This window comes from Pelophylax lessonae (genome assembly GCF_965119305.1).
Source record: "Pelophylax lessonae genome assembly, chromosome: 10".
In the NCBI taxonomy this organism is placed as follows: Eukaryota; Metazoa; Chordata; class Amphibia; order Anura; family Ranidae; genus Pelophylax; species Pelophylax lessonae.
The window spans coordinates 125,605,050-125,632,941 of record NC_138777.1 but is presented as its reverse complement, the minus strand read 5'-3'; the positions used below and the strand labels follow the sequence as shown (position 1 = coordinate 125,632,941).

The 27,892-nt window shown below is 45.6% G+C and overlaps 1 protein-coding gene across 1 annotated transcript in view; it reads left to right on the top strand.

Annotated features, from left to right (window-relative positions):
• The first annotated feature begins 319 nt into the window (after nucleotides 1-319).
• MMP2 (matrix metallopeptidase 2) overlaps nucleotides 320-27,892 on the top strand; it is a 317,663-nt gene continuing 290,090 nt past the window's right edge. Inside the window, exon 1 of the mRNA XM_082270399.1 lies at nucleotides 320-622. Coding sequence (XP_082126525.1) covers nucleotides 482-622 — 141 coding nt within the window. The 5' untranslated portion in view covers nucleotides 320-481. The remainder of the gene's footprint in view (nucleotides 623-27,892) is intronic.

Genomic DNA, 27,892 nt, shown 5'->3' with positions numbered 1-27,892 from the left:
GACAAATGGTTTAATCTCTGATCATATTAGTCTCAGAAACATACCATCACACAGACTAACAGCTCATAATACATATATACGTAGTGAGTAGTCATTCAAAGGATTTAAAATATGCATATTATTATTAGGCAGAGGTTATTATTTGTATGAATGTTGTAGGATGCTGAGGCTTAAAAAACAGTCCACAAAGAAAATCTTTGTGTCACACTGAGTCACTATGATTTAAACCAGGATTTCTGGGGTTAAGAACATCCTGCCAGCCACATCTGGCTTCCCTCCTCCTCTCATGTTTCCTGATTTCTCCTGAGTTAGCTACACAGTGTACAGTACATCTGGATCACATTCCACACAAAGGAACTCAACACACAGAAAAGTTGGGCAGCTGTCAGGACGAGATAAAGAATTACCAATTTAGAGGCACAAGAAGTTTCAGAAAGACGCTTTGTACTATAACCTGGGCTTTGCCACTAGCTAGCTAAGGATGAAATTTCTTCAAGCAATTCATCTCTGTGCCTTTTACTTTCAATTTTTTGATCTGATTGACCAGAACACAGCTGCACCTTCACCCATCATTAAGTTTCCGGGAGACACGTCGCCCAAAACAGACAAAGAGTTGGTTACCGTAAGTCTGTTTGCAACAATTTATTCATTTAAGTCATATGTTAACATGAAATTGCATAAATTGTTTTGGCACTAAATAACCCTAAATACAATGCTTAATCTGTGCATACTACAATGATTTTAATAACATTTTCAGGGAAGTTTAAACATTTTTTTTTATCAAATTTCTCACAGATTATATTGAAGCCCTTTTTAAAAAAATCATTTGTAGCTAAATTTTACATTTATTGTAAAAAAATGTTTTTATTACCGTACTTTACTAGTTCTATAACTAGCCAGTTCTGTCTTGCATGCAAAGATGTGTTAATGGCATAATTAGCTAAAGACTTGGGAATAATTATATTTATTATGATAAATGTCAGCTCTTCTCTGTGTTCGTTTCTTAAGACAGGGCTTGGTATTCTACACAGACACATATATCACATACAAACCACAGAAAAATATGATCTGTGTGTTATATATATTACAAACATTTTACATCTCCATCCTGATAAAAGATAAAAGATAACTTTTTAAAACCTAAATAGCATGAAGGTCTAGAACTATTGATCATTTATTAAAATATAAGAATGCAGTGACCAACCCTTTGTGATTAAACCTACTTCCACAATACTATTGTTTACTGCAAATCATGCAGCACATAGTACATTGTCTGGATTTTTTAGGGGTGTAACAATGATAAACCTAAACACTGTAGGAAAAGTAACAATGTTTAAAAAAAATAGAAAACTGTTCCTATTTTAAAACAATAGTGATTTTACATCGAAATGACAAATAACGAGGTATTCTTGTTAGTAACAATGTTAAAAATAACAGTAGACAGTTCTTTAAATATTCAGTAAATCACAAAGGAAACCCTCCCTCTTTTTAACCCCTACTCTGCAGGGTATAATTTCACCTAACCTTTTTAAATATTAGCATGCAAAATAATTTCTATAAGTTGACAAATGCCTCTTGCTCAGTGTAGTCACTATATGATTATGAAAATGTACCAGAAAATGTTGCACCTAATTGTGGTCATGGACATACACGTGATGAGAATTCTTTATATCCTCACACAAGTACTTACCCCAGTGTGTCTTGCAACTTAAATGATGGGTAAGAGCTGTCTCTGCGTACTGAATACACCCTTCCTGCTATTCCATATAAAGAGGTTTCCTCACACAGATATTGTATTATTTTATCTTCTGGAATTTTAAAACAGTAAAGTAAACATTTTGCTAAAGTTTGGTTTTCAATATGTGTAAACTGATCTTTCTGGGTTTTTTTTTTTTTAAAGACACACAGTTTTAAGTGTTGTTTGATTTATATATTTATTTTTATTACTAACCAGCTGCAAAATGCTAAGTTTTAATGTTTTGATCTACCTTCATGCTAAAATAAGAATGAGTAAAAAGAAATATTTATTGACAAAGTAGAGACTAGTTTGTCATGCAAACAATGAGGGTGACAAATTAAATCTATCATGGGTCATAGGCAGTAGTTAATAGAAGAAGTTTTGGGCCCTTGAACAGCAGTAGATTATGTGTACTTTGGGCCCCAGTCAATTTTTTAATTTATGACCCCCTCCCTTCATTCTAAATTCAAGGAGCACACCCGGAAGTGAGTCAAATATCAAGGTCCTGCTTACAGCTTTGCTCTGCCAGAGGGCTTAGATGTAAGGCACAAGCAATGGGAAAGGTATATGGGAAAGTGTTCTTTTGCATGGTATTTAGAAAAAAATAGGAAAAATATCCCTTGTTGCTGTCCAGGATAATTCTACGCAGGACAGGAAAATATTACTCTGATCCCAAGAAATCATCTTATCCTCATGACCTGAGTGCGCCATCTCTGGGCCTGGGCAGTGCTCCAATTCAAGACTCAAAAGTTCATCCCAGCCTTCAAGCAGAAGCAGTGGGAGGACGTGGCACAATCTGCCCTGGTCCTCAGAAGCTCCAAGCATTGAGGTGAAGGTGTGGGCTAGCAGGCCACCCATTGGGAGTGTTACTAGGATTGTGAAAGACCTGGAGTATTTTTTGGCACCCTCATTGGTGGAACTATGAGACACTCTTTAATAAACTAATCAGGGACTACTTAGGGACCTGCAACTGCTAAAACAGTAAACATTTTCTTCAGGGGTATTAAGTGTTAAATATAGCATACAGAGTGCAGGAGTCAAGAGTATATAATGTACAGAGTGTGTGAACCAGGAGCATGTACAACATAGTGTAAATAGAGTGGGGGTCATGAGTTTATAATATACAAAATTCAGGGCCGAGGAGTACGTAACATACAGTCTAGTAAATATAGTGCAAGGGTCACAGTTTTGTAGTTTACAAGGCAGAAAAAAGTCACAAGTCCATTTAGTTCAACCTTTGTGTGTGCTTTTTTTTCTCTAATGATTCCCATAGCCCTTTATATTCTGCTTTCACAGAAAGACATCTAATGTCCTGAGGAGGGAGTTACACATTTAACTGTTATACCAGTAAAAAACCCTTTCCACAATCTAAGGCTAAACCTCCTTTCTTCTAAATTAAAATCGTGTCCACGGCATGTCCAATTTTTCAGGGACCTTAGACTAAATATCTAGCTACAGTTACTGAAGTCACTTTTGATATACTTGTATATTGTAATCATATCCCCTCATAAGGTGTCACTAAATACACATAATAAAAAACTATCAATATGTAGCACTGCCCCCGGAAGGACTGCTGAATTTTCACACTTTCAGGTCCCCCTGGGTTACCGTTAACAACATTGGCATTCACAGTCTATCACTTTACTTCTTGGCTCAGTCAATAATTAATCCAGGGGTATATTGTTGTCTTTTTTTTTTTTTTATAAATTATGGATGGGAGAAGGGATTAGTGGGATACTCCAGATTAACTATGCACAACGTTTGGAGGACATCTATCTGTTGGTACAGCCAGGCTGTTGATCCACCATGCCACTTAGGTGGATTTAGGATTAAGTCTCTTTCCAGATGACTTGATGAGCTAAAGTTATCTTCAGGACACTCTCCTAGTATCCTCTTTCTTGACCACTGACACCCGTCCTCTGACTATCCTACTCCAGGGTGGCCCCCTTCAGGTCAGGTACCTTGACACAAACCCCTGTACTCACAATACTGTTTTCTAGGGTCTCCAGTGTCTCCCCCCTCAGTCAGCTTTCCTGGACCTATGGGTTCAGCTCCGTTCCTCTGGCCCTCAGGGCGACCTCCTGATGCCATGTGCCACTGCTACAGAGGAGGAGGCAGCGGACACCCTCCCTCCGGGACTCTGCTCACCAGCCAAAGACCCCTCAGCATATGTGCTCCTGGCTTTTACAGAGTATCCCAGAATGCACTGAGACAGCCTGTCTCTGCCAATCACCAGGACTGTATCAAAGCCTATGTATCCATTGGTCAGGTTTCCTCCCACTGTCCAACATGCCTCCCTATTGGACCAGTGAATCACATACTGAGCACACTGAGCAGAACTCACTAACAGATCCTGCTCTCTGCTAGACAGAAAGCAATATAGATTTGCCTGCTGCTCCTCTGATAAGCAGACAGAGGCAAAAACTATGCTCTCTCACTAGCACCTACCTAGGAGGGTGCTACAAATAAATGCTGTATTACATACTGTTCAAATTCACTCAGTCACTATTAGATTTGTTTTCTGTACTCTGCAAAAAACCTGGTTGATCCTGCTGCTCTCTATCACCACCTACTATTCATGTGCCAACAAAGCTAGGGGTTTGCAGCTGTGGTGCCAATTCTGCACATGCTCTTTTTAGTGAGTTTCTATGCTGAGCAGTTCCTCCCTATGACATCTGAGCAATCCATGTAACTATAGAGTCCCACATGTGGGACTATACACAGTGGTAAATGCTAGCCTACCCTCTCCCTCCTCCTCCCTGCCCACTAACTACCTAAACACAGTGGGGTTGGGATATTAAATCTTGATTTATGGAGGTTTCTCCCTCTTATTCTAAGACAAAGGCTGCAGTGGCGTGACACAGCCTGTAACTGGCAGAAATCTGCCCACACCATGTTATTGCCAAAAAAGTATACAGATTTGATTTCAAATATATATTTGTATGACAATTTAAAAATGTTTATTGATTTTCATTATTTATTTTTGCTCTGTATTCCAAAGGCTGTTTTTTTTATTTTGAACATGTGACCAGCAGCAGAGGACTAGAAGCTCCTACTGCTTAAGTTTCCCTGCAAACAGCCTGGGAAAGAACTGGGTCATGTGACAGCTGTATATCGATTTCAAAAAAGGTACCTAGATGTTTTTTTTTTTCTTTACTAAAATGAATTACAATGTCATTATTCATATACAGAAATAGAAGGGACAATGTAAAATAAACAGTGTGTGTTTAGTATCAAGCGCTTCTTCCCCAGATTGAATAACTGTAACCTAAGTAATTGATCCTCATAGCTGAGGTCCTCCACCCACCTTATTGATTTAGTTGCCCTTTGCTGAACTCTTTCCAATTCAACAATATCTTTCTTGAGGATTGGTGATCAAGCCTGAACAGCATATTTAAGAGGAGACAAATTATTTTATAAAAGGATATAATTGTTAATTTATCCCTTGAATGTAGGCCCTTCTAACCCTTTCACTGCCAGGTCCGTACGTCATAGCCTCTTAGTGTCCCTGGCTAGCTTAGCTGGGAAGGGATGTATTGCAATGCGATTTGCATTGCAACACATTCAGTGGAGCTCAAACAAAACCTGTCACCTAAAAATCCCCCAGGTGATAAAAAAAAAAAAAAAGGTACACAAAAAAAATAAAGTTACACACAAGCACATACAATCCCTCCACAAAAAATGTTGAGGTCCCACCCCCACATATACACATGTACGAACGTAAACGTATGTGTCAGGGGCATCTACGTGTGAAAACGTTGATTGCGATACACATGTTACATATCGCCGCGCTGCTGGAGTAAGAGCAATAATTCTAGCACAAGGCCTCCTCACACTAAACTGATGACCTATAGGGGGCTTTTGAAGCGTCGCCTATAGAAAATATAAGGTACTGAAGTTTGTCAGCATTTTACGGGCACACACAAATTTAAGATTTGACATGTTGGGTATCTATTTACTTGGTGAAACTTCTTATATTTAACCAAAAATGTAAGCAGTTGATTGCTTTTGTTTGCCCTTAAATTCACTTTAGTGTGTTTTTTTATGGAAATTTTGTGTTTTATAGACTTTTGCGGTATCAAGTGACAAAAAATATTGGAGCTACCACTATTTTATTTTCTCGTGTGTCTGTTTTCATAAAATATATAATGTTTGGGAGTTTTATGTAGTCCGTGAGACTTTTATCTTCTGTTGTGCTATTTTGCTGCCATGAAGCTGTTTAATTGAAATAAACATTACTTTAAATGCAACACTTGTGTCCTGTGATCCAGCAGTGTAGTCATTGCACTACTAGAGACCAGTTCTTTGGATTAAAGATGTAGCTGTATTAGCAATAGTAATAACCATAATGATGTTGTACTGTAGAGTAACTGAGTACAGTTGAGTAACTGAGTACTGCTGAATAACAGTATTGTTGAGTACTCTTAAGTAACTGAGTATTGTTGAGTACCTGTGTATTGTTGAGTAAATGTGTATTGTTGGTAGTTTTTTCTACCACTATGCCGCTTACCATCAGGTGTTTGTGACTGATTTCATTAATACAATTATTGCCAGAAGCGCTCCCTAACTTCCAGCCTTCTCACTCAATATTTGGAATAACGGCAATATCTGCTAGTTCCGGGGCCGATACAGATATATCGGCAAAAGTCAATATCGGCCCTCGATATATCGGCCTTGCCGATAATCGGTCGATCCACTATTGAGTACTGCTGAGTAACTGTGTGTGACTGAGGAGTAACTGTGGGTTGAGAAATTAGAGTCTGGAAGCTAGTTACCAGCTAATCCAGGCGTCGGGAACCTTTTTGGCTGAGAGAGCCATGAACACCACATATTTTCAAATGTAATTCCGTGAGAGCCATACACTATATTTCAGGGTCGGGAACCTTTATTTAATATTCATATTCATGGGCCGCAGCTATACAGTGAGTAGATGGAGCCGTGTGAAAGTGCCTGGAGTCCGGCCGGGAAGAGAGCAGAGCAGGCAGGTATGCAATGAGGCTGGAGTGGTGAAGCGCCTGCAGGACTGCGGGTGATGGAGGTGAGTATAGGCCCTGAGAAAATGGCAGCCAGCGCTGAAGTCCTCAGAAGTGGATGTGAGAGGCAGTTCCCACGCCCCCGGGTGTCAGAGGGGAAGGAGATCGTGTCTGTCGGGGCACAGGGAGTGGATGACCGGTCTCCTTAACGAGGGGTTATTGCCAAGGCCCTCAGATGCACAGCACACGAGCCGGAGGCAGCACCGCGAGTAGGCCGCGGGGTCCGTAGTGCGGCAATCCGGTCACCCAGAGACGAACTGAGGGTAGCGGTGGGTAGCCCACAAAGTGTACCATCAATGGGTGCAGACATCTCCTTGGCACCGGGCACAGCTACGCGGATGGCACTGGATTGAGTTGTAGACGCGGCGGAGCTCTGGGACTACACGTCCAGCGCGGCTCACGTCCAGACACGCCCCCCCTTTATTAAAGATTTGTCTGCGAGCCAGATGCAGCCATCAAAAGAGCCACGTCTGGCTCGAGAGCCATAGGTTTCCTACCCCTGAGCTAATCGGAAAGAATACAATTCCCAATCCCCATTAAATTAGTGGGTACGATGCCCGGCGGGTGTGGAGATGGGACTGTGGCATGTGTGCGTTCCTCGATCACCCGATCGAGGGCGAATACAGCTGCACAAAATGTGAGCTTCCCTGGAAGCCCAGGTCCCGAATCTAGGGAAGCAACTGGCAACACTGAGAAGAATCTCCATACTGAAGGAGAGCTAGGAACATACCGGGCAGTGTATTTTACATTATATCTCGCTATTGTTTATATCTGGCGCAGCACTGTTTTTAAGATTTTCAATTTTTTGGTGTGATGATAAAACACGATTAGTGGTAGCAGCCACTTAGTATATATATTTATTCACGGTATTTACAATTAGGAGATTGCACTGATTTTATCTTCGATTTTGTATAGCCACCAGTGATAGACCTCAGGATGAAAGACCCAGGCCCAGTACCAGCACTGGAGTATCACATCCCCGAAGTACCAGCACTGGAGTGCTAAATCCCCCAAGTACCAGCCCAGAAGTGTCACATTCCCCAAGTACCAGCACTGGAGTGTCACGACCCCCAAGTACCAGCACTGGAACGTCACATCCCCCATTAATTAGGGCTAATACATACCACCCAGATGCTCTTGCCAACCCAGCATGGCTGCCTTTTAACTCAGGATCAGCAAGCATTCCCCCTTTCACTGCACAGCCAGGTGTGCAGGCCAATACTAAAATTATTTTAGAAATTGTTTTTTTTTATTTATGTTTGCCGTCACTTTACTCCAATTTATTGGGGATCAGACAAATCTATTTGCCCAACAGTTAATTGATAGCAACCCAGTTCATCCGATGCCCGTCCGTTTGAGTGGAGACGTCTGACATTGGAGGAGTTCAAATTGTTTTGAGGCTTATAAAAAAAAAAAATGAAGGACATGCCTACTGGTCCACTCACCCCATCCACCACATGCCCCTTTATTCTTCTGTCATGCCCAGGTCCCTCTATGAGATGATTATAAGCTTCCTTCACTTCAGTGACAATACCCAATACCCTCCTAGAGATCATCCCAACTATGACAAATTATACAAAATTTGCCCACATTTTTTTCCAAAGATTTGCTGAACTTTATGTCCCTGATCAAAATATATGTGTGGATGAGTCCCTTGTACACTTCACTGGCCGGCTAGGAATCAAACAATATTATCAGAATAGAGGTACTCACCGAGGCCGAGATGCCGAGAGCGGTTCGCTGTTGCGACTAAGCGCACTCCGCCCCTCTGGAGGTGATACAGAGGGTGGATGGCACAAAGAGGCACAAGCTACCAGCAGGCAGGGTAGAGCTTGCGTGGAGGTCCTGTAGAGCTGGAGCAGAGACTGATCAGGATCCAGCAGTAAAAGTCCGGAGCAGGCTGAGGGTCAAACACAGGTAAGCAGACAATCCAGGTCACAGGCTGAGGGTCAAGGCACTGGAGATAGGGGACAAGACTAGGTCACAAGCAGAAGGTCAAGGCACAGGAGACCGAAGGTAAATCCGGGTCGCAGGCAGAGGGTCAAACACAGGTAAGCAAAAGCAAAGTCCGTAAAACAAGCCAAGGTCGGGTCCAGGAGAAGAGCAGAGTAGGTCAGGGTCAATCCGGGTCACAGCAGGTAAACGATCACACAGGAAACAGGAACTCAGGTACAGGAAGCTGAAAGACAAACCAGCAATTCCTCTGAGCACTTGCTCAGCTTTTATAGGCAGCCAGGAAGTCATGTGGAAGTCATGTGGTGCTTGTCATGTGACGACCAGTCTGCAGCTGAAGGTTTCTCTGACAGTGCCCCCCCCCGAGGGGCGGCCTCTGGACGCCCAAACTGGACATCAACTCCGGGTGATTCACATGAAAAGCTCGGATCAAGCGAGGGGCGTGTATGTTTCTTGAAGGTTCCCAAGAGTTGTTTTCAGGTGGGTACCCCTTCCACTTGATTAGGTATTGGAGAAGTCTACCCCTCTTCCTGCAGTTCAGTATGGCTTCAACCTCAAATTCATTTTCTCCATCCACCTGGACCGGTGGAGGAGGCGGCTCCTCTCTTCCCGGGAAGGGGCTAGGAATCACTGGTTTCAGTAAGGATGCATGAAAGACAGAATGAATCCTGTAAGAGCTGGGTAAGGCCAATTCAAAGGCCACAGGGTTAACCATCCTCTTGATTTTGAACGGCCCTATGAACTTTGGGCCCAACTTCCGTGAGGGAAAAGGTAATTTGAGGTTAGCTGAAGATAACCAAACTTCCTCACCGACCTTGAAAACCGGGTTCTCCTTCCTTCCCCTGTTGTAGTACTTCTTATAGTCATCCTGGGCCTTTTGCATGGTTTCCTGAATCCTTTGAAAGTTCTGTTGGATGGAGGCTATGCGATCTTGGACAGCAGGAACAGATAATTCAGGGGTAGCGTTTGGAAGGAAAGAAGGGTGAAACCCAAAGTTAGACCAGAAGGGCGTTTGGTTGGTGGCTGAATGAACTGAATTATTATACGCGAACTCCGCGTAGGGTAGCAGAGAGGACCAGTCATCCTGGGAGCCAGAAGAGAAACAGCGGAGATACTGCTCCAGAGTTTGGTTCGTTCTCTCTGTCTGGCCATTGCTTTGAGGGTGATACGCAGAAGAGAGACAGACCTTTATTTGTAGTGCTTTACAAAGTTCTTTCCAAAATTTGGAGGTGAACTGAACCCCTCTGTCAGAAACAACACTGTCGGGTACTCCATGTAGCCTTATTATTTCTTTGATAAAAATGTTAGCTGTCTCCAAAGCAGAGGGGGTGCCCACCATGGGCAAGAAGTGTGCCATTTTGGAAAGGCGGTCAACAACAACCAGAATGGAGGTGAAACCTTCCGAGGGAGGAAGATCAACAATGAAGTCCATAGAAACTTCAGCCCATGGGCGTTCTGGAATGGGTAAAGGTCTAAGTAATCCCCAAGATTTGGTGTTAGCCACTTTACTGCGCTGGCAAGAAATACAAGAGAGGACATACTTTTTACAGTCCTGCCTCCAACCAGGCCACCAAAAAGAACGGGCGACCAATTCCAAAGTCTTTTGAGTCCCAAAGTGACCAACCAGTTTATGGTCATGAAGCAACTTTAACGTCATGGGTCTAGCCTCCGGTGGGACAAAAATTCTTCCTTGGGACCAGAACAAGTCATCTCGTTTCTCCAAGGAGGATATTTCTGGGTCAGTACAATGGCTGGATGCCCACTTGATGGTGGTCATAAGATCAGTGTCTGTGAGCAGAAGGAAGTTTTGTGGAGATAAGATGGTGCTAGGTTCCGTTGACTGGGGAGATTCAGGGAACATCCGGGAGAGTGCGTCTGCTTTCCCATTCTTAAGGCCAGGTCTATAAGAGATATGAAAGTTGAACCTAGAAAAGAAGAGGGCCCACCGAGCTTGCCTGGGTCTTAAGCGTTTGGCTGTCCTGAGGTATTCTAGGTTTTTATGATCGGTGAAGATCATGATGGAATGGGAAGCACCCTCCAACAGATATCTCCACTCCTCCAGAGCGAACTTGATGGCCAACAGCTCCCGGTCTCCCACATCATAATTCCTTTCCGGGGAACTTAGTTTCCGAGATGCGAAAGCTACAGGATGGAGGAGAGCCTTGGGGCCCTGTCTCTGGGAGAGGATGGCTCCAGTGGCGGTTTCCGAGGCATCTACCTCCAACACAAATGGCAGGGCTGGATCCGGATGCCATAGGATTGGTGCAGAGGTGAACAGGGCTTTGAGCTTGGTAAAAGCTTCCTGGGCCTCTTGGGACCACTGAAAACGACTGTGTTGGTGGGTTAGTTGGGTGATGGGTGCAACAATGGATGAGAAGCCAACGATAAACCTCCGGTAAAAATTAGCAAATCCGATAAACCGCTGTACCCCCTTTTTGTCTACTGGAGCCGGCCACTCCTGAATTGCCTTGACCTTCTGTGGATCCATTGCGACCCCGTTGGTAGAAATGATAAAGCCTAGGAATTGCACAACAGATTTTTCGAATTCGCATTTCTCTGCTTTAAGGTACAATTTGTGTCTCCTGAGAATTGCAAGGACTGTCTTTACATGAACCCGGTGTAGTCCTCCACTGGTCTCTTTCCTTGAGACAGGGAGTGTAGCACGGCTTCTGCAGTAGCGGTGCGTTGGGGGTCGTCATATAGTTGAGACATACTTTCAAAGAAAAGGTCCAAAGAATTCAGAAGAGAGCTCCTCTGTTCCATCAGGCTGTGGGCCCAGGCCTGCGGCTCTTCGGTCAACAGGGAGATGACAAATCCCACCTTAACTACTTCGGATGAAAAAGTCCTGGGCTGAAGGGCTAAGTACAAGGAGCATGCATTTTTGAAGGCCCGGAACTTTTTGCTATCGCCTGAAAAACGCTCCGGTGTGGGAACCCTGGGCTCAGCGGTAGCCATGATCACTGTGGGGCTTGATGCAACTTGAGAAGAGGAGGCTCCGCTGGTGGGCGCAGGGGCTGCGGCTGTTGATGCAGGTGACCCTGAAAGTTGCTGGAGACGACCGTCAATCTGGGCATAGCCTTCCTGCAGTTTCTGGACTGCATCAGTGAGGGTTGTGACCTGCTGGCACAGGATCTCAAGAGAACGCGCTCTGTCGGCCTCTGACATGGCTGGTTTGTACTATCAGAATAGAGGTACTCACCGAGGCCGAGATGCCGAGAGCGGTTCGCTGTTGCGACTAAGCGCACTCCGCCCCTCTGGAGGTGATACAGAGGGTGGATGGCACAAAGAGGCACAAGCTACCAGCAGGCAGGGTAGAGCTTGCGTGGAGGTCCTGTAGAGCTGGAGCAGAGACTGATCAGGATCCAGCAGTAAAAGTCCGGAGCAGGCTGAGGGTCAAACACAGGTAAGCAGACAATCCAGGTCACAGGCTGAGGGTCAAGGCACTGGAGATAGGGGACAAGACTAGGTCACAAGCAGAAGGTCAAGGCACAGGAGACTGAAGGTAAATCCGGGTCGCAGGCAGAGGGTCAAACACAGGTAAGCAAAAGCAAAGTCCGTAAAACAAGCCAAGGTCGGGTCCAGGAGAAGAGCAGAGTAGGTCAGGGTCAATCCGGGTCACAGCAGGTAAACGATCACACAGGAAACAGGAACTCAGGTACAGGAAGCTGAAAGACAAACCAGCAATTCCTCTGAGCACTTGCTCAGCTTTTATAGGCAGCCAGGAAGTCATGTGGAAGTCATGTGGTGCTTGTCATGTGACGACCAGTCTGCAGCTGAAGGTTTCACTGACAAATATGTTCCAAGCAAAAGGGCCAGGAATGGTGTCAAATTCTACCAGCTTTGTGAAAGAGCCACAGGATTTCTGTATGCATTCTGCATATATGAAGGAAGAGATTCCCAGTTCCTGTCCCGTGAGTGCCTGACCTACAATGGCACAACTGGAAAAATCGTATGGGACCTGGCATACCCACTTCTGCAAAAAGGTTATCCCATCTACCTGGATAAGTTTTACACCAGCCTGCCCTTTTTCCACACCTAAACCATGCAAAAGCCCTCGGCTGTGGAACCTCTAGAAAAAAACTGGAAGGGCTTCTTACAATCTTTGGTGAACACAAGGTTATGCAGGGGGAAATCAGCAAGTCTGAGAAATGGCAAAGTGCTGGCATTGAAGTGGAAGGATAAGGGGGATGTATACATGCTGTCCCTCATCCATAATGACACTTTACTGGAGATTCCCAGAATATATGGTCCCATTCAAAAACTTGCATGCGTTCAAGATTGTAATCTTTACAAGGGGGGGTTTGATTTCAATGATCAAATGCCCTATTTGGCAGCAAGGAGGTCCCGTTTCTGGTATAAGAAAGTTTCTATTTATCTTAATAAATTGACCATTTACAATGCTTGTGTCACCTACACCAAATCCACAGAAAGAACCACGCCCTTCCTAAAATTCATAGATGAAATAGTCACATCCCTCATCTACCAGCAAAGAACACCCCCCCCCCCCCAGAAAACCTTAGCTCTGATGCTGTTAGCCAACTTCATGAACACCATTTCCCAGAGAGCATTCTATCATCAGAAGCAGGCAGAAGACGTAAAAAAAAAAAAAAAATGTTGCGTATGCAGCAAAGGAGGAGTTAAAATAGATACCAGCTATCATTGTGCCCAGTGACCCTCCCAACCCAGCCTATGGAGAATGCTTTTGACATTTTCAGACATGCCTAAAATAATAGGCCATATTTTTAAGCATTTCCCTATTTTCAGCATCTGTGCTGACCATTTGCCTGCTTCCTCAATTAACCATACCACTGCCTTCCTCGTGAACTGAGCCTGGCCTTTTTATCGACTATGCCTCTGCCTATCATCTGAATTGTTGATCCACCGTGTTTCTGTTTTCCACGTGAACTGACCCTGGCTTGATTATAGACTATGCTTCTGCCTGCCGCTTGGACTGATATGTTGCCCTGCTAATGTAGCCCACAGGGGTCTCATATATGTGAGGGGCTCCAGAGTTGTTTTTTCGGAGGGAGAAAACAAATTGTTTTGTTGTTCTCCGGGTTTTGCAATTTCCGGATTAGGGTATGGAAACCAGAGGCTTCAAAGAGATATGGTTGGGAGAAGCCTCTACCCTTGTGCCCAGGTCTTACCTGACCGAGGCCCTAAGTCTGATATTTCTGCCTGCTGCTTACTTACTCCCATCATGCCTTTGCCTGCCACATGAACTGACCACACCTCTGCCTGCTACCTGTACTATTGAAATATTTAGCTGTAGCAAGAGGCAGTTTGTTTATAAAGGGCTGGAGAGTGGTGCAATAATGAGTGTCTCCAGTGTACCAGGACCAATATTTTGGCTGTGCTGACCATGTCTCTGCCTGGACAATTCCTTTGGCTTTTGCTGACCACATCTCTGCCTGCTGCCTGGACTAATGCTTTTGCTGTGCTAACAATATCTCTGCCTGCTGCCTTACTGACTATAGACAATATTCCTGCCTGCTCCCTTGGCAATTACTTGTCGCTAAGCATGTTCCTGCTTGCTGCCTGGAGCAATTGCACTATTAAAACCACAGGTAATCTTTTATTTACCCTTTGTTCAGAAGAATGTATTTTGGGGTGTAATTCTTGGTATGTACATGCCTTCAAAATGATAGGTTGTCAGGAAATTAGATATGTAATTTATGTCCCTAGAACACTTGAAAATGCTCCTTGAATTTTGGGCCCCTTTATGTGGCAAGGCTGTGTAAAAGTCTCACACATGTGGTATCGTCCTACTCATGGGGAGTAGAAGAATGTATTTTGGGGTGTCATTGTTGGTATGTACGTGCTATGTGTTAGAAATATCTTATACATGGACAACTTTGTTTAAAAAAAAAAAAAGCGTTTTCATTTTCTTTCCACACAAAAACTTGTGGAAAAAAATTGACATGTTCAAAAGACTCAGGATGCCTCATAGAATATACGTTGGAGGGTTTGCTTTCCAAAATAGGGTATTTTGTGGCCGTTTCCATTGTCCCGGTTCTCCAGGGCCCAAAAATATGATAGGTTGTCAGGAAATTAGATGTGTATTTATGCTCCTAGAATGCCTGAAGGTGCTACTTGGATGTTGGGCCTCTGTATGTGGCCAGGCTTTGTAAAAGTCTCACACATGTGGTATTGCCATGTTCGGGAGGAGTAACATAACGTATTTTGGGGTGTAATTTTTGGTATGTACAGTCTATGTGTTAGAAATATCTTATACATGGACAACTTTTTGTTAAAAAAAAAAAAAAAAAAAAATGTGTTTTCATTTTCTTTCCACATTTTACAAAAATTTTGAAAACATGATCAAAATATTCACTATGCTTCATAGAATATACGTTGTGGTGTTTGGTTTCCAAAATGGGGTAATTTTGTGGGCATTTCCATTGTCTTGATGCTTTAGGGCCTTTAAAAGTGTAATAGTACTACCGGTTCCGGCGCCGAATGCTGTAGCCGCATCTCTCCTCAGCTCCCGCGGTAGGATGACAAATCTGCATACAGAACCCCCCAATTGCCTCCTCTGGGCCAGCAGCCTTCACACTTACCTCCAGGCGACCCCCCGGTTCACACTAATCTGCCCATGGATAAATTTTTGGAGAAAGGCGGCCCGCGCGCTGCGCCGGGTCCGCCGCAAATCGAGGCCCCCGGTCTCGGCCCTCACCGCTGGAGAGACGGATGCCTCTCAAATGGACACTGCAGCTCCTCCGGCTTCTACGGTGCCTTCCCTATGGGACCCTCAATCGGATCGCATTGCACATGCAGTTGTGGCTCTCCTATCCCTCACTATAACTGCAGCAGTACAGACCGCGGTTGCAGCAGGAATGCAGGACATAAAAAAACAGCTTGCAGAGCATTCCCACAGGCTGCAAGAGGTGGAGAATCGGGTAGCCAATGTGGAAGAGGAGATATACAGTTCACACAGCTTTGAACAAACGCTGGACAAAACTAATCAATTTATATTGCAAAAATTGGAGGACCTTGAGAATAGAGCTCGCAGAAGTAACCTCCGATTTATAGGGATACCGGAATCCATGCCACCATCCGCCATTCCCGACCTGTGCGCCAAAAAAATTCCAGAGGCCCTGGGCATACAAGGCATCTGTGTAGTTGAACGGGCTCACCGCATGGGGATCCATTCATCCGAGTGGTCTACTCCGCGCCCGATTATAGCTAAATACCTGAACTACGCCGATAAATCGGCGAACCTCCAAAAATCCAGACAGGCTAAATCTTTTCAGGTCGATGGTACAAAGATTCTGATCTTTGCTGACTACTCAGTCGAAGTGGCTAGGAAGAGAAAAGCTTTCCAGACTGTATGCTCCAAGCTGCATCAAGCTCAGATCAAATTTATGTTGGCATACCCGGCAAACCTTTGACTGAGGGCACCATCAGGCGAACAACCGTCTTTTCAGGATCCATCGGAAGTGGAGTCTTTTGTGCGGTCTCTCCATGCGGATGGACTTGGCTCCCTGGCCTCCAAGCCCTCACCGGTCCCGCACCCTCTGGTCCCAAGGAGCCCACGTAACGAGTCTCCTAAACGACAGAAATATTCTGACGGTTAGCGGCATGCGTTCTCATCCTCGTCGCTGACAAGCCTATGCCGCTGGACAATTGACTTTCCTCTTCCTAGGGTGCTACGAAGACACGTGAAGTACTTATCGTACTGTTGCGACACTTTAATTGATGGTTTTGAGTTATGTCCGTTATGTTTACAGGCCAGGTCCTGTGTCCTATAAGTGAACATGCTGGCACTGTGGAGGACTCAGGCAACCTTGTCTTGGGCCTTTGGCACAAGCCCCGCTTCCCCCCGTGGTGATTTGGGCAGCTGTATATTCAGGCCAGCCTGTGTCTGTGCCAAGGGCTATGTCGCCTCTCACAGTTACAGCATCCGGAAAAAAGTGAGGTCCACAATGTTTTCTCCAGTTTCTTCCATACGTTTTCTTTCTTGGTTTTATTTTTTTCTTCTCTGGGTTACTGCCCCCTCACCCTCCTTATTAATTCCACGGTTGGAATCCGCCCATTTTTGGTCTCACAACCTGATATGTTTCCAATATTTACCTACAGCACCTACGCATTCAACATTTCACATCCCTGCCGTCCTTGACTATGTTATGCTGCCTTTATCTGCATCATGCTCCAGCCCTCCTGACCCTCCATGAAGATTCTTTTGTGGAATGTCAGGGGTCTGCGGTGCCCCATTAAACGGATGAAGGTTCTGAGGCACCTTAAAAGGCTTAAAGCAGACATCGCCCTAATTCAGGAATCCCATCTGCCCTTAGCCGACTTCTCATGTATGAAACAATTGTGGGTGGGCACGGTTGTTGGATCGGCGGCAGTGGGACGCAAAGCTGGAGTCCTGATCCTGATTCATAAGAGTCTGTTGTGCGAAATATTGTCCCTCTCCTCAGACCACAGCGGTCTCTATGTTTTGGCACATTTGAAGCTGAATAATAGAGAATTGTTGCTGACTAATGTATATACCCCCAATGCTCCTGATCAGTCTTTCTATAGGGAACTATCGACCCACCTACTCAAATTTCCACACGTTCCCCACCTAATCGGCGGTGACTTTAATTCACTCATGGACCCATTATTAGATAAATCCCTGACAAGATCTAAGGCTACTCAAACCCACACCCCTGTCCTTAGCCCTTTAGCTAACGTAGTAGACTGCCTCAACCTCACGGACGTCTGGCGTCTTCACCACCCCGCTGACAGGGAATACACTTTTTACTCCCATTCGCATAACGTGTTTACGAGAATAGATTACTTCTTTTCCTCCGCCACTGTCATCCCTAGGATCGAAGACCCTGAGATACATGACATCGTTATCTCTGACCATGCCCCTATCTCCTTAATACTGGACCCCCCAGATAAATCTGTGGAGACTCCCATCTGTGGAGATTCCCAGGGTACCCGCACAATAACTCAGACTTCCAGGCCTATTTAGCTCGGGCATGGGCCTAGTATTCTGCAGCCAATATATCCTATGCCTCCCAGCCCAACCTGTTCTGGGAGGCTGGTAAACCCTTCCTGCACGGAAAAATCATATCCTACGCCTCAGCCTATAGGAAAAATGCTTCCAAATGCTATCTCCGAGCCAGTGAACGTCTTTGCTTGGCCCAACGCACATTGCTGTCCTCAGACTCCCCTGTAAATAGGCAAGAGTGGGCTCTTACAAAACAAGCCTTTGACACTTGGGCCGCCAAGCTTGAATCTATTAAGCGAGCGCACTTCTCAGCCACACTACACAAATTTAGGAACAAGGCGGGTAAATTATTGTCGAGGTTGTGCGGGGCCTCCTACAAACCCACACATATAGCTTCCCTCAGGAACTCCTCGGGCATGGTGGAGTCCACTCCCCCGGGAGTGAAGTTGATTATGCGCGAGTTCTACACTTCCCTGTATTCCCCTGACCCCTTTGACACCAACCAGGCCCATTTCTTTCTTGACAGTGTAGTCCTCTACAAACTATCACCAGCTCAATTGGAAACATTGAATGCTCCAATGACCCTCCCTGAAATTCAAGCTACCATAAAACTTCTCGCTCCAAACAAAGCTCCCGGTCCAGATGGCCTTACAGGAGAATTTTATAAAAATGCACTGGAGAAAATCGGACCGACCCTGCGAGGTCTACTCGGCCATCTGGTCTGGAGGCTCTTATACCCCTACAGGTAATTAGGCCATAATTAAACTTCTAGCTAAGAAAGGGAAACACCCCTTGGAACCTGGTTCATATAGACCGATTTCCCTTTTAAATTTAGATGTTAAAATCCTCTCCAAAATAGTAGCGTCCAGGCTTGCCCTGATTATGCCTTCCTGTATACATCCGGCGCAATCCGGATTTACCAAGGGCAGATCGGCTGCCTCGAATCTTCACAAGGTCCTTCTGACCCCTGACCAAGCTAGGGTGTCCTCAGAGGAAGATCTGGCAATCATTACCCTGGACGTGGAGAAAGCCTTGGACAATGTGAACTTCAACTGACTATCCATGGTACTAGCTGCCTTCAGCTTCTCGGGGCCCTTTACGCACATTGTCAAAGCTATATATGCTTCTCCTGCGGCCAGGCTCTGGGCGGCCTGGTCTCTCACCGACGAGTTCTGCCTATTCAAGGGTACGAGGCAGGGCTGCCCCCTGTCCCCGCTGCTCTTCAACTTGGCCCTGGAACCTATATCCAGGTACCTTTCAGTGAACGCGCCACTCCATGGTATCCTAATCGGTCCTCGTGAACTCCGTATCTCACTTTTTGCGGATGATGTTTTAATCTTTACCTGAAACCCCTCTTCGGACATGCATACATTATATCTATATTTGACGGATTCAAACTCTGCTCTGGTCTTCGGATCAACTACGAAAAGTAAAATTCTCCCCCTGGGTGTCAGACCCAGACACACCTGGGCCTCATCCTCTCCCTTCACTTTGGCCTCCTCCCACATCACCTACTTAGGTATCAAGATAGGCAAATCCCATCATCCATTTATACCTTGAACTACCCCCCACTCTTCCAGAAGCTCTTTCATTAATTGGATAGTTGGATGGATCTGCCTCTTTCGCTCTTGGGGAGATGTCATTTAGTAAAAATGGTCAGTTTTGCTCGGCTCCTTTATCCGTTGCAAACAATCCCTTTGCTGATTAAGCACAAAGACACTAAATTAATCAACAGTGCAATTTCCAGTTTATTTGGCATGGCAAACGACCGTGCATTTCTTTTGGCAAACTCTGTCTTCCCAGGAGCGAAGGGGGTATTAGTCTTCCTGACATTAGGCTGTATAACTTTTCCTGCCTTCTTAGGATATCTCTAGATTGGCTCTCCAAGTCCTCTCATTATTCAAATTATGCTCTGGAGACACAAATGTCTGCTCCCTTCTCACTGGTGGCGTTATTACACGCCAAATGGAAAAGTATGCCCCCAGTATGCCCCCAAGGCTCCAGCACAACATACTACTGAGGGACACAGTGATTGCTTGGAGAGAGACCAGGAAACGTTTAAAACTCCCCCTCTCTATATCTAAATACCTACCTATTAAGGATAACCCTGCTTTCCTCCCGGGACTACACTCACACTCATTTGCTACCTGGCAACAGATCTTTGTGACCCCGTCTCTGGCCAGCCACGGTCAGTCCAAGATACACTGGAGACCCACCATCTTCCGGTCACACAAACTTTCTCCGTGTTGCAATGCCATAGCTTTCTTCGCTCGTCCTGTAAAGACTCAACTAACAATTTCCTCGACCCTTTACTGGACCCTTTATTAACTACCGGGGAATACAGCATTTCCGATATCTACAAACCGCCTGTTTACTCATCTGCAAACAGTACATTCTTCCCTGGGGACTAGGGCGGTGGTATCACTGGACATAGCCAAGGTCTTTGATTCAGTGGACTGGACGTACATGGGACTGGTGTTGAGGCGCATTGGGTTTGGTCCTAAGTTCTGTAAGTAGATCTCCCTTCTCTATTCTACCCCCCAAATGGTGCCCCTTTCACCTTTCTTTGCCTTGGGTAGGGGGACTAGGCAGGGCTGTCCTCTCTCACCCTTCCTGTTCTCCTTAATGATAGAACCATTGGCTATAGCATTGCGTACATCTCCGGAGGTGGGTGCATTGGAGGTTGGCTTGATTAAGGAATGCTTAGTGCTTTATGCTGATGATATGCTGCTGTTCCTGCAGGACCCCGAGAGATCTCTGCAGGCGGTCTTTACCATTTTCAATACTTTTGCTAAGTTCTCGGGTCTCAGGGTGAATTGGGAAAAGCCCACCATTCTGCTGCTCGACCCTGGCACCCAGGCTGCGGCTGATGGGACGTTGCCGCTTCAGTGGGTTACGGAGTTCACTTATCTGGGGGTCCTGGTTTCGGCTCGCATGGGGAATTATTTCAGCCTCAATCTGCTGCCCCTGCTGGATGTTCTCAAGCAAAGGGCAGAGGTGCGGAGGGACTTGCCACTGTCGGTTCTAGGGCGTATCAATCTAGTTAAGATGAAAATTCTTCCAGTCTTCCTGTATTTTCTCCGAAATTCTCTGGTGTGGGTCCCCCGTTCATTTTTCCGCAGGGTGCATGGCCTGATTGGGTCGTTTGTCTGGGGTAACTCTCCTCCTAGAATAGGCATTCAAGTGCTTCAGGAACCATGGGGTGAAGGGGGTCTTGCCTTGCCTGATTTATACAAATACTTTCTGGCAGGACAAGGGGTGTTTGCACGCAGGTGGCTTCGGGGCGATGACAGGGATTCTGCCACAGTGTTGGAGGCGGCTGTTTTGGGCTCCTATGAGTCTCCATATCCTTTTGCATCGTGGCTCAAAGGCCGATTTCCCCCTGACAGGGACGGTGCGTTCCACTATTAAAGCCTGGGATCAGATGCGGGCAATGGTAGAGCCCGGAGCAACTGGGTTTTCCCCGGCCTCCCCCGTGTGGTGGAATCCTCGGTTTCCTCATTTTGACTCGATACCTGATCCTGTACTCTGGGTGTTGAGGGGGGTCAAGACGCTGGGTGATGTTACGTCCGGCGGGGAACTTTGCCCCTTTGATGCCCTAAAAGGCCGATTTGATCTGCCGAATCAATATCTATTCCGATATCTCCAGCTACGCCATGCTTTTCTTGCACAGTTTGGTTCTCCTCGTGTTGAGATTAAATCTTCTATGTCGGAGACTGCTGTGCAGGTTGAGGACATGCGGAAGCCTCTATTGGAGCTCTACAAGGAGCTGTTTGTCACCCCCCCCTTTGGCAATGCGTAGGTGTAGGGAACGGTGGCTGGAGGAGGTACCAGATTTGGATGGCGATGACTGGGATGATATGTGGTGTTCTCCGTTCACTTACCTGGTTTCTGCTAGGGATTGTTTAATTCACTTTAAATTTTTGCACAGAATCTACTACACGCCCGCACGGCTGGCCCGCATTTACCCGGAGTCTTCTGCTGAGTGTGTTGAGGAGGTGGGCGAAGGTACCAGTTCCTAAATCTATGGATGTTTGTCTGCTGGGGTCAGTTGATGGGTTGGTTCCCGCTAGGGCCCTTCGCACGTTGTTGAGCTTGCTGCTCTTTTATGCTTGCAAGGCCCTGCTCCTACACTGGAGAAGCCCGTTGGCTCCCACCATCTTCTTTTGGAAGGGTCTGGTAAATAAGGTGACTCCGCTCTATCAGGCTACATATCTCAGCAGGGGCTGTCCGGGTAAATTTGATAAAGTATGGAATCTGTGGCTGGATTCTCCGGCTTCTGATCGGTCCTGAGTGTCCTAGCGGCATTGTGTGTTTGAATGGCTGTGAGGCGTGTGCTGTTGAATGCTTGAGTGGCTGTGAGGCGTGTGCTCTTGAATGCTTACACTGACTGCCTGATACATGGGAAAGGAACGTTTATTCTATTGAAATCTATTCCTTACTATAACTGAAGGCGAATGCTGACATATGCTGTTCGCTGAGTTTACTTTTTACTGGCACTATAGGGATGCTGTAGGTACGCTGGGAATAAATTGAGGGGTTTTCCTAGCCTCTTGGAGGCCCCTCCGTCTATTGCACTGGACCTGCTGGGTGGTTTCACTGCTGCTTTTCTTTTTATGTGTTAGCCCTGCGTGTCATTGTGTAGTGTTTGTCCTTTTCTTGTTTAAAAGCAATAAACAGAAATTTACAAAAAAAAAAAGAAATCATCCTTTATTGTAGCATAAAAAATTCACTTACAAACATGAAGTTAAAATGGCGCTGATCGGCTCGGTGGTTGCTGCTCCCGCAGCGTGCGTTCCACCAGCCAGATATGACATGGCACGCTCTAACCTCGCTAGACGCGTTTCGCCCTCCCCTTGGGCATCCTCTGTAGCTCCAGAGCCCAATAATGGAAGGTCCATTCATCTGCTTCCCCCCCTTCTGGCACATTTGGCACCTTTCAGGGGGAGAGTACCTGTCCCTACTTCTGTGAGACTCTGCCGCCGGTTTCTCTTAACACTAATGGCGGTAGCAGCACCCGAGAGCTGATTTAGAAAATCCGCTGGGGTGCCGACATTGCGGGATCCTTGGACAGGTTAGTGTCCTAATATTAAGTCAGCAGCTACTGTATTTGTATATAGTTACATAGTTACATAGTAGGTGAGGTTCAATAAAGACAATAGTCCATCCAGTTCAACCTGTGTAGGTGTATGTGGCTGTAATCATCTCTCATACCCCTGAATTTTCTGATTCTTGAGATGTATGTCTAAGAGTCTTTTGAAAGCCACCATACTTCCCGCAGAAACCACCTCTTGTGGTAGAGAATTCCACAATCTTGTAGCCCTAACAGTAAAGAACCCCCCACGTTGCCTGAGGTTAAAACGCCTCTGCAATCCTTTCGACTAAATAGCTTTTTTTCTATGCTGAGATCACCATTGAAATATTTATAAATTGCTATCATGTCCCCTCTCATGCGTCTCTTCTCCAGGGAGAATAAATCAAGCGATTGCAGATGCTCTTCATAATTAAGGTCCTCCAATCCTCTAATTAGCTTAGTTGCCCTTCTCTGGACTCTCTCCAACACATCCCTCCTGAGGACCGGCAACCAGAACTGGACAGAATACTCCAGATGTGGTCGGACCAGAGTTTTATAAAGTGGAAGGATTATAGTTTTATCTCTGGAATACATCCCTTTCTTTATGCGTGCTAATATTCTGTTGGCTTTGGCAGCTGTCGCTTGACATTGCATGCTATTGCTTAATCTATCCTCTACCAGGACTCCCAGATCTTTCTCCATTTTTGATTCCCCCAAAGGTTCCCCCCTAAAGTGTATTGTGCTTTTATGTTTTTAGTCCCCAAGTGCAAGACCTTACACTTCTCCACACTAAGCCTCACTTGCCATGTCGTTGCCCACTCTGTTATTTTGTCCAGGACATTCTGTAGGATATCTGCTTCATGCTGTGCAGTTACTGCCCACTTTTGTGTCATCTGCAAAAACTGATATAGAGCTACCGATCCCATCCTCAATGCTGTTTATGAATAAGTTGAACAAGGTTGGTCCCAGGACTGAGCCTTGGGGGACCCCACTTACCACCTCAGACCAGTCTGAGTATGCACTGTTTATTACCACTCTTTGGACACGCCCTTTTAGCCAGTTCCGTATCCAAGAGTAGAGTCGATGCCTGAAGACCTTATTTTATAAAGTAAGCGCTTGTGGGGAACTGTATCAAACGCCTTAGCGAAATCCAGGTACGCCACATCCACTGGTCTCCCCCTATCTAGCTCACAGCTCACCTCCTCGTAGAATGTTAAGAGATTGGTTTGACAAGAGTGCCCATTTGTAAAACCATGCTGATTACTGCTGATTATGTTGTTGTCTTTAGCAAACTTTACAATATAGTCCCAGAAGTTTACATACTATCGATGTCAGACTGACAGGCCTATAATTTCCTGGGACATGCCTCTGCCCTTTTTTGAATATCTGTATCACATTAGCTTTCCTCCAATCCCCTGGTACATTTCCTGTCATAATACTGTCAGCAAAGATGAGGAACAGTGGTCTAGATATAGTCTTACTAAGTTCTTTGAGTACTCTCGGATGTACACCATCCGGGCCTGGTGATTTATTTGTGTTAATTTTATCCAGCCTTTCCCTAATTTCACCCTCTGTTAGCCATAGCAGCAAGTCCTGTGTATTACTACTAACCATATAGTCGTGGTCAGTGTACCCCTCCTTTTCCTTAGTAAAGACTGACGAGAAAAAGGCGTTCAGCACGGTTGCCTTTTCAGTGTCCTCTGTAACCATCCTCCCATCATCGTTAATTATGTGTGCAATATGTTCTGCCCTAGTTTTTTTGTTGTTTATATATTTATAGAATTTCTTTGGGTTATTTTTACTATCCTCCACTATTTGTCTCTCAAAGTTGATTTTAGCCATTTTGATTTCGTATTTACTTTTCTTATTTGCCTCCTTGTATTGCTTGAAAGCCGATACTGTGCCCACTGATTTATATTTCTTGAAGGCCATTTTTTTTCCCTTAATAAGTTTTTTAATGGTTTAGCCAGCCAGGTTTGGCCTTGTCTCTTCTAAATTTATTTCCCATAGGAATGCACTGCGAGATGCATTTGTTTAATATGTTCCTAAAGCATTCCCATTTTTCCTCTGTGGTCAGTGTTCCTACGGTTTGGTCCCAGTTTACCCTTTCCATCATGGAGCACAATTTGGGAAAGTTTGCCCTTCTGAAGTTTAGGGTTCTTAAGTTCCCCACTTGCCTTGTTATATTGTTATTTACGCTAAATGTGATCATCCTGTGATCGCTAGAGCCCAGGTTGTCCTGGACTCCTACCTCCGAGATTAGGTCTGGGTCATTAGTGATCAATAGATCCAGGACTGCATTTTCTCTAGTAGGAGAATCCACCAACTGAGACATGTAGTTGTCCTGTAAGGTTTCCATGAACAGACGGGCCTTCTGTGAGTAAGTAGTCCCCTCTTCCCAGTCAATGTCGGGATAATTGAAGTCCCCCAATATGATGACTGATCCCAGTTTTGCCACTTTACCCACTTTACCCAATAAATATTAATAATAATAATGAATGAATAATGAATATAAATTCCAGCTCTACCTCCTCCCTTTGGTTGGGTGGCCTATAGCAAACCCCCACAATTACTTTTCTCTTATCTTCTTCCCTGTGGAGTTCTACCCACACGGATTCTAACTCCATACTCATCCCTTCCGTAATATCACTCCTCTCTATCACCCTTACTTTATTCTTGACATAGAGACATACCCCTCCCCCTCTTTTTCCTACCCTGTCCTTCCGGTACACCGAATACCCTTGGATATTGGCCAGCCAGTCATGTGAGGGGTCGAACCAAGTTTCCGTTATTCCCACAAGGTCTATGTCCTCCTCATGTACTAACATTTCCAACTCATCCATTTTATTAGCTAGGCTCCTGGCATTTGCATATACCCCTCTTAGTTTTGTGGAAGTTGATAGTGAATGTGATTATTTTTATTCCTGTTTGGTCTGAGGTTTTTCCGCACAGACCCCCCAAGTGACATTATGGAACTACTGTCGCTGCTGACTCTAATACTGCCTTCTGTCCTTTGCTCCCTCCTGACTGACTCTACTTCTGAGCCCTCCCCCCGTCTCCTAGTTTAAAAGCCCCTCCAACTTGGTGGCCATCTTTCTCCCCAAAAGAGCGGTACCATCCCCATGAAGGTGCAGCCCATCCTTACTAAAGAGCCGGTAGCTGACTGAGAAGTCAGCCCAGTTCTCCAGAAACCCAAACCCCTCCTTCCTACACCACTTGTTAAGTTCCCTAATCTCCTTCTGCCTCTCTGGTGTGGCTCGAGGTACCGGCAGTATTTCAGAGAAAACCACCTTGCAGGTCCAATTCTTCAATCTATTCCCTAAGTCCCTGAAATCGTTCTTTAGTATCCTCCACCTTCCTCTTACTTGGTCATTAGTGCCCACATGCATCCCCAGCCCCGCCCAATAATCTGTCTACCCGATCCGCGATGTGCCGAATTCGAGCGCCCGGTAAACAACATACATGTATATGAATGACTTTAAATATTTTCGTAGGGTAAGGGGGGAACTGTGCTTTAAGGACCATTGACAGTGGCATTCCTTTTATCCCTATAGAAATTATGAAAATCATTCCTTTGAAAGGAAATACCAGGGGAGAGGACATCAATTCAACTGAATATTTAATCTCTGAAAATATTCAGATAGAAAAGCTCGTTAGCATTACTACAGATGGAGCTCCCACTTTCACTGGCAGAACCAATGGATTTCTAGATGTTTGCAAAGGGATACAAGTTTCCCCAAGTTTTTTTCCTACCATTGCATCCTGCACTAGCAAGCACTCCATGTGAAGTTTTTGAACATGAATAAAGTTATGAAAACTGTTATTAAGGTTTTTATCAAAATTCATTCTCACTCCCTTCAAAGAAGGTTATTCAGGGAGTTGATTGGAGAGCTTGAAATGGAATACGGTGAACTTCCCTTCTACACTGAGGTTCGTTGTCTCAGCAAAGGGAAAGTCTTATATCGCTTCAAGCAGCTTCTATGAGCCATAGCAACATTTCTCTGTCGCTCATTGACAGACGTAGTCTTCTTGATTCACAAGAACTGGGTTATGTTGTCTCCGCAGGAGCAGGACTAGGCAGAAAGAAAAAACGTTCTGGCTCCACCTTAGGGGCAGTCCCTGAGGGTATATCCTCCCTCTCTCTGCTACAAGGCATCAATTTTTTTCTGTCTAGTCAGGAGTAAGGACCTAAGTTCCTTGCTGGGATCTTTTTGGTCCTGGCAAGATTTTTTCTTTAGAAAAAATATTTTTTAGGTAGTTTTCTCCAGTGTTTTTTTCCTGTGAGATCTTCAAGCAAATACGCCGGACTGGGCGACACTAGTGTTCACCCCAGCCGGCCTACGAGCGCGCGCAGACCATTGCATTGCGCTTGGTCGGCCGCGACACATTCAAGTAAGTATGCGGGGCCGGGCGACGGGCTGGATGTTGAGATCCAGTGGTCAACCCGGTTTCTGCCTACGAGCGCGTGCAGACCAGAGCTCCGCGCTGGGTCGGCCGCGACGGAGTCCCATGGGAGGGACTGACCTTGCGAGTTAAAAGTCTCGCTTGGACGCCAGGAACCAGAGAGTCGAGGCGTCCGGAGTGGTCCACAACCCCCCACCCCGGTGGAGAGGGTATTGTGAAGAGAGGGTGCCTGTCGGTTCGGTATGGTGAGTAAACGTTCCCTTTTTTTCCTCGTTATGAGGCAGTATGAATTATGGGCCCCTCCATACATGGTCAGTATATATCTGACACTAAAAGTCCCCCTTGTAAATACAGTATGTGTTTGGTGGGAAGTGGACTTGGTTTGAGAGCTAACACTCTACCCAGCAGACTGTAGTATTACAGCAGACATAGGAGGTATAATCCTACCTTAATTGTAGTGTACCTCCTGCAGATCGATAAACCGCCATTTAGCAGAGATGCAGGTGGATGTGCTGGGAAAAACGATTGCGGCGGTCCGCCGCCATTTTGCCGTAGACCGGGTGCATGAATGTCCTCAGGTCATGCCGGCCGCCATGTTTTTGGAGTCTATTGTCTCCTGTATGGGGGCGGCCATGTTTGATGAGCCCAGCTACCTCGTGGAGAGCTGGGAACGCTGGAAGGCGTACACAGGGGGCGGAGCCACGTCCTTCTACCCGGGAAAACGAACACAGATCTTTCCATTCTGT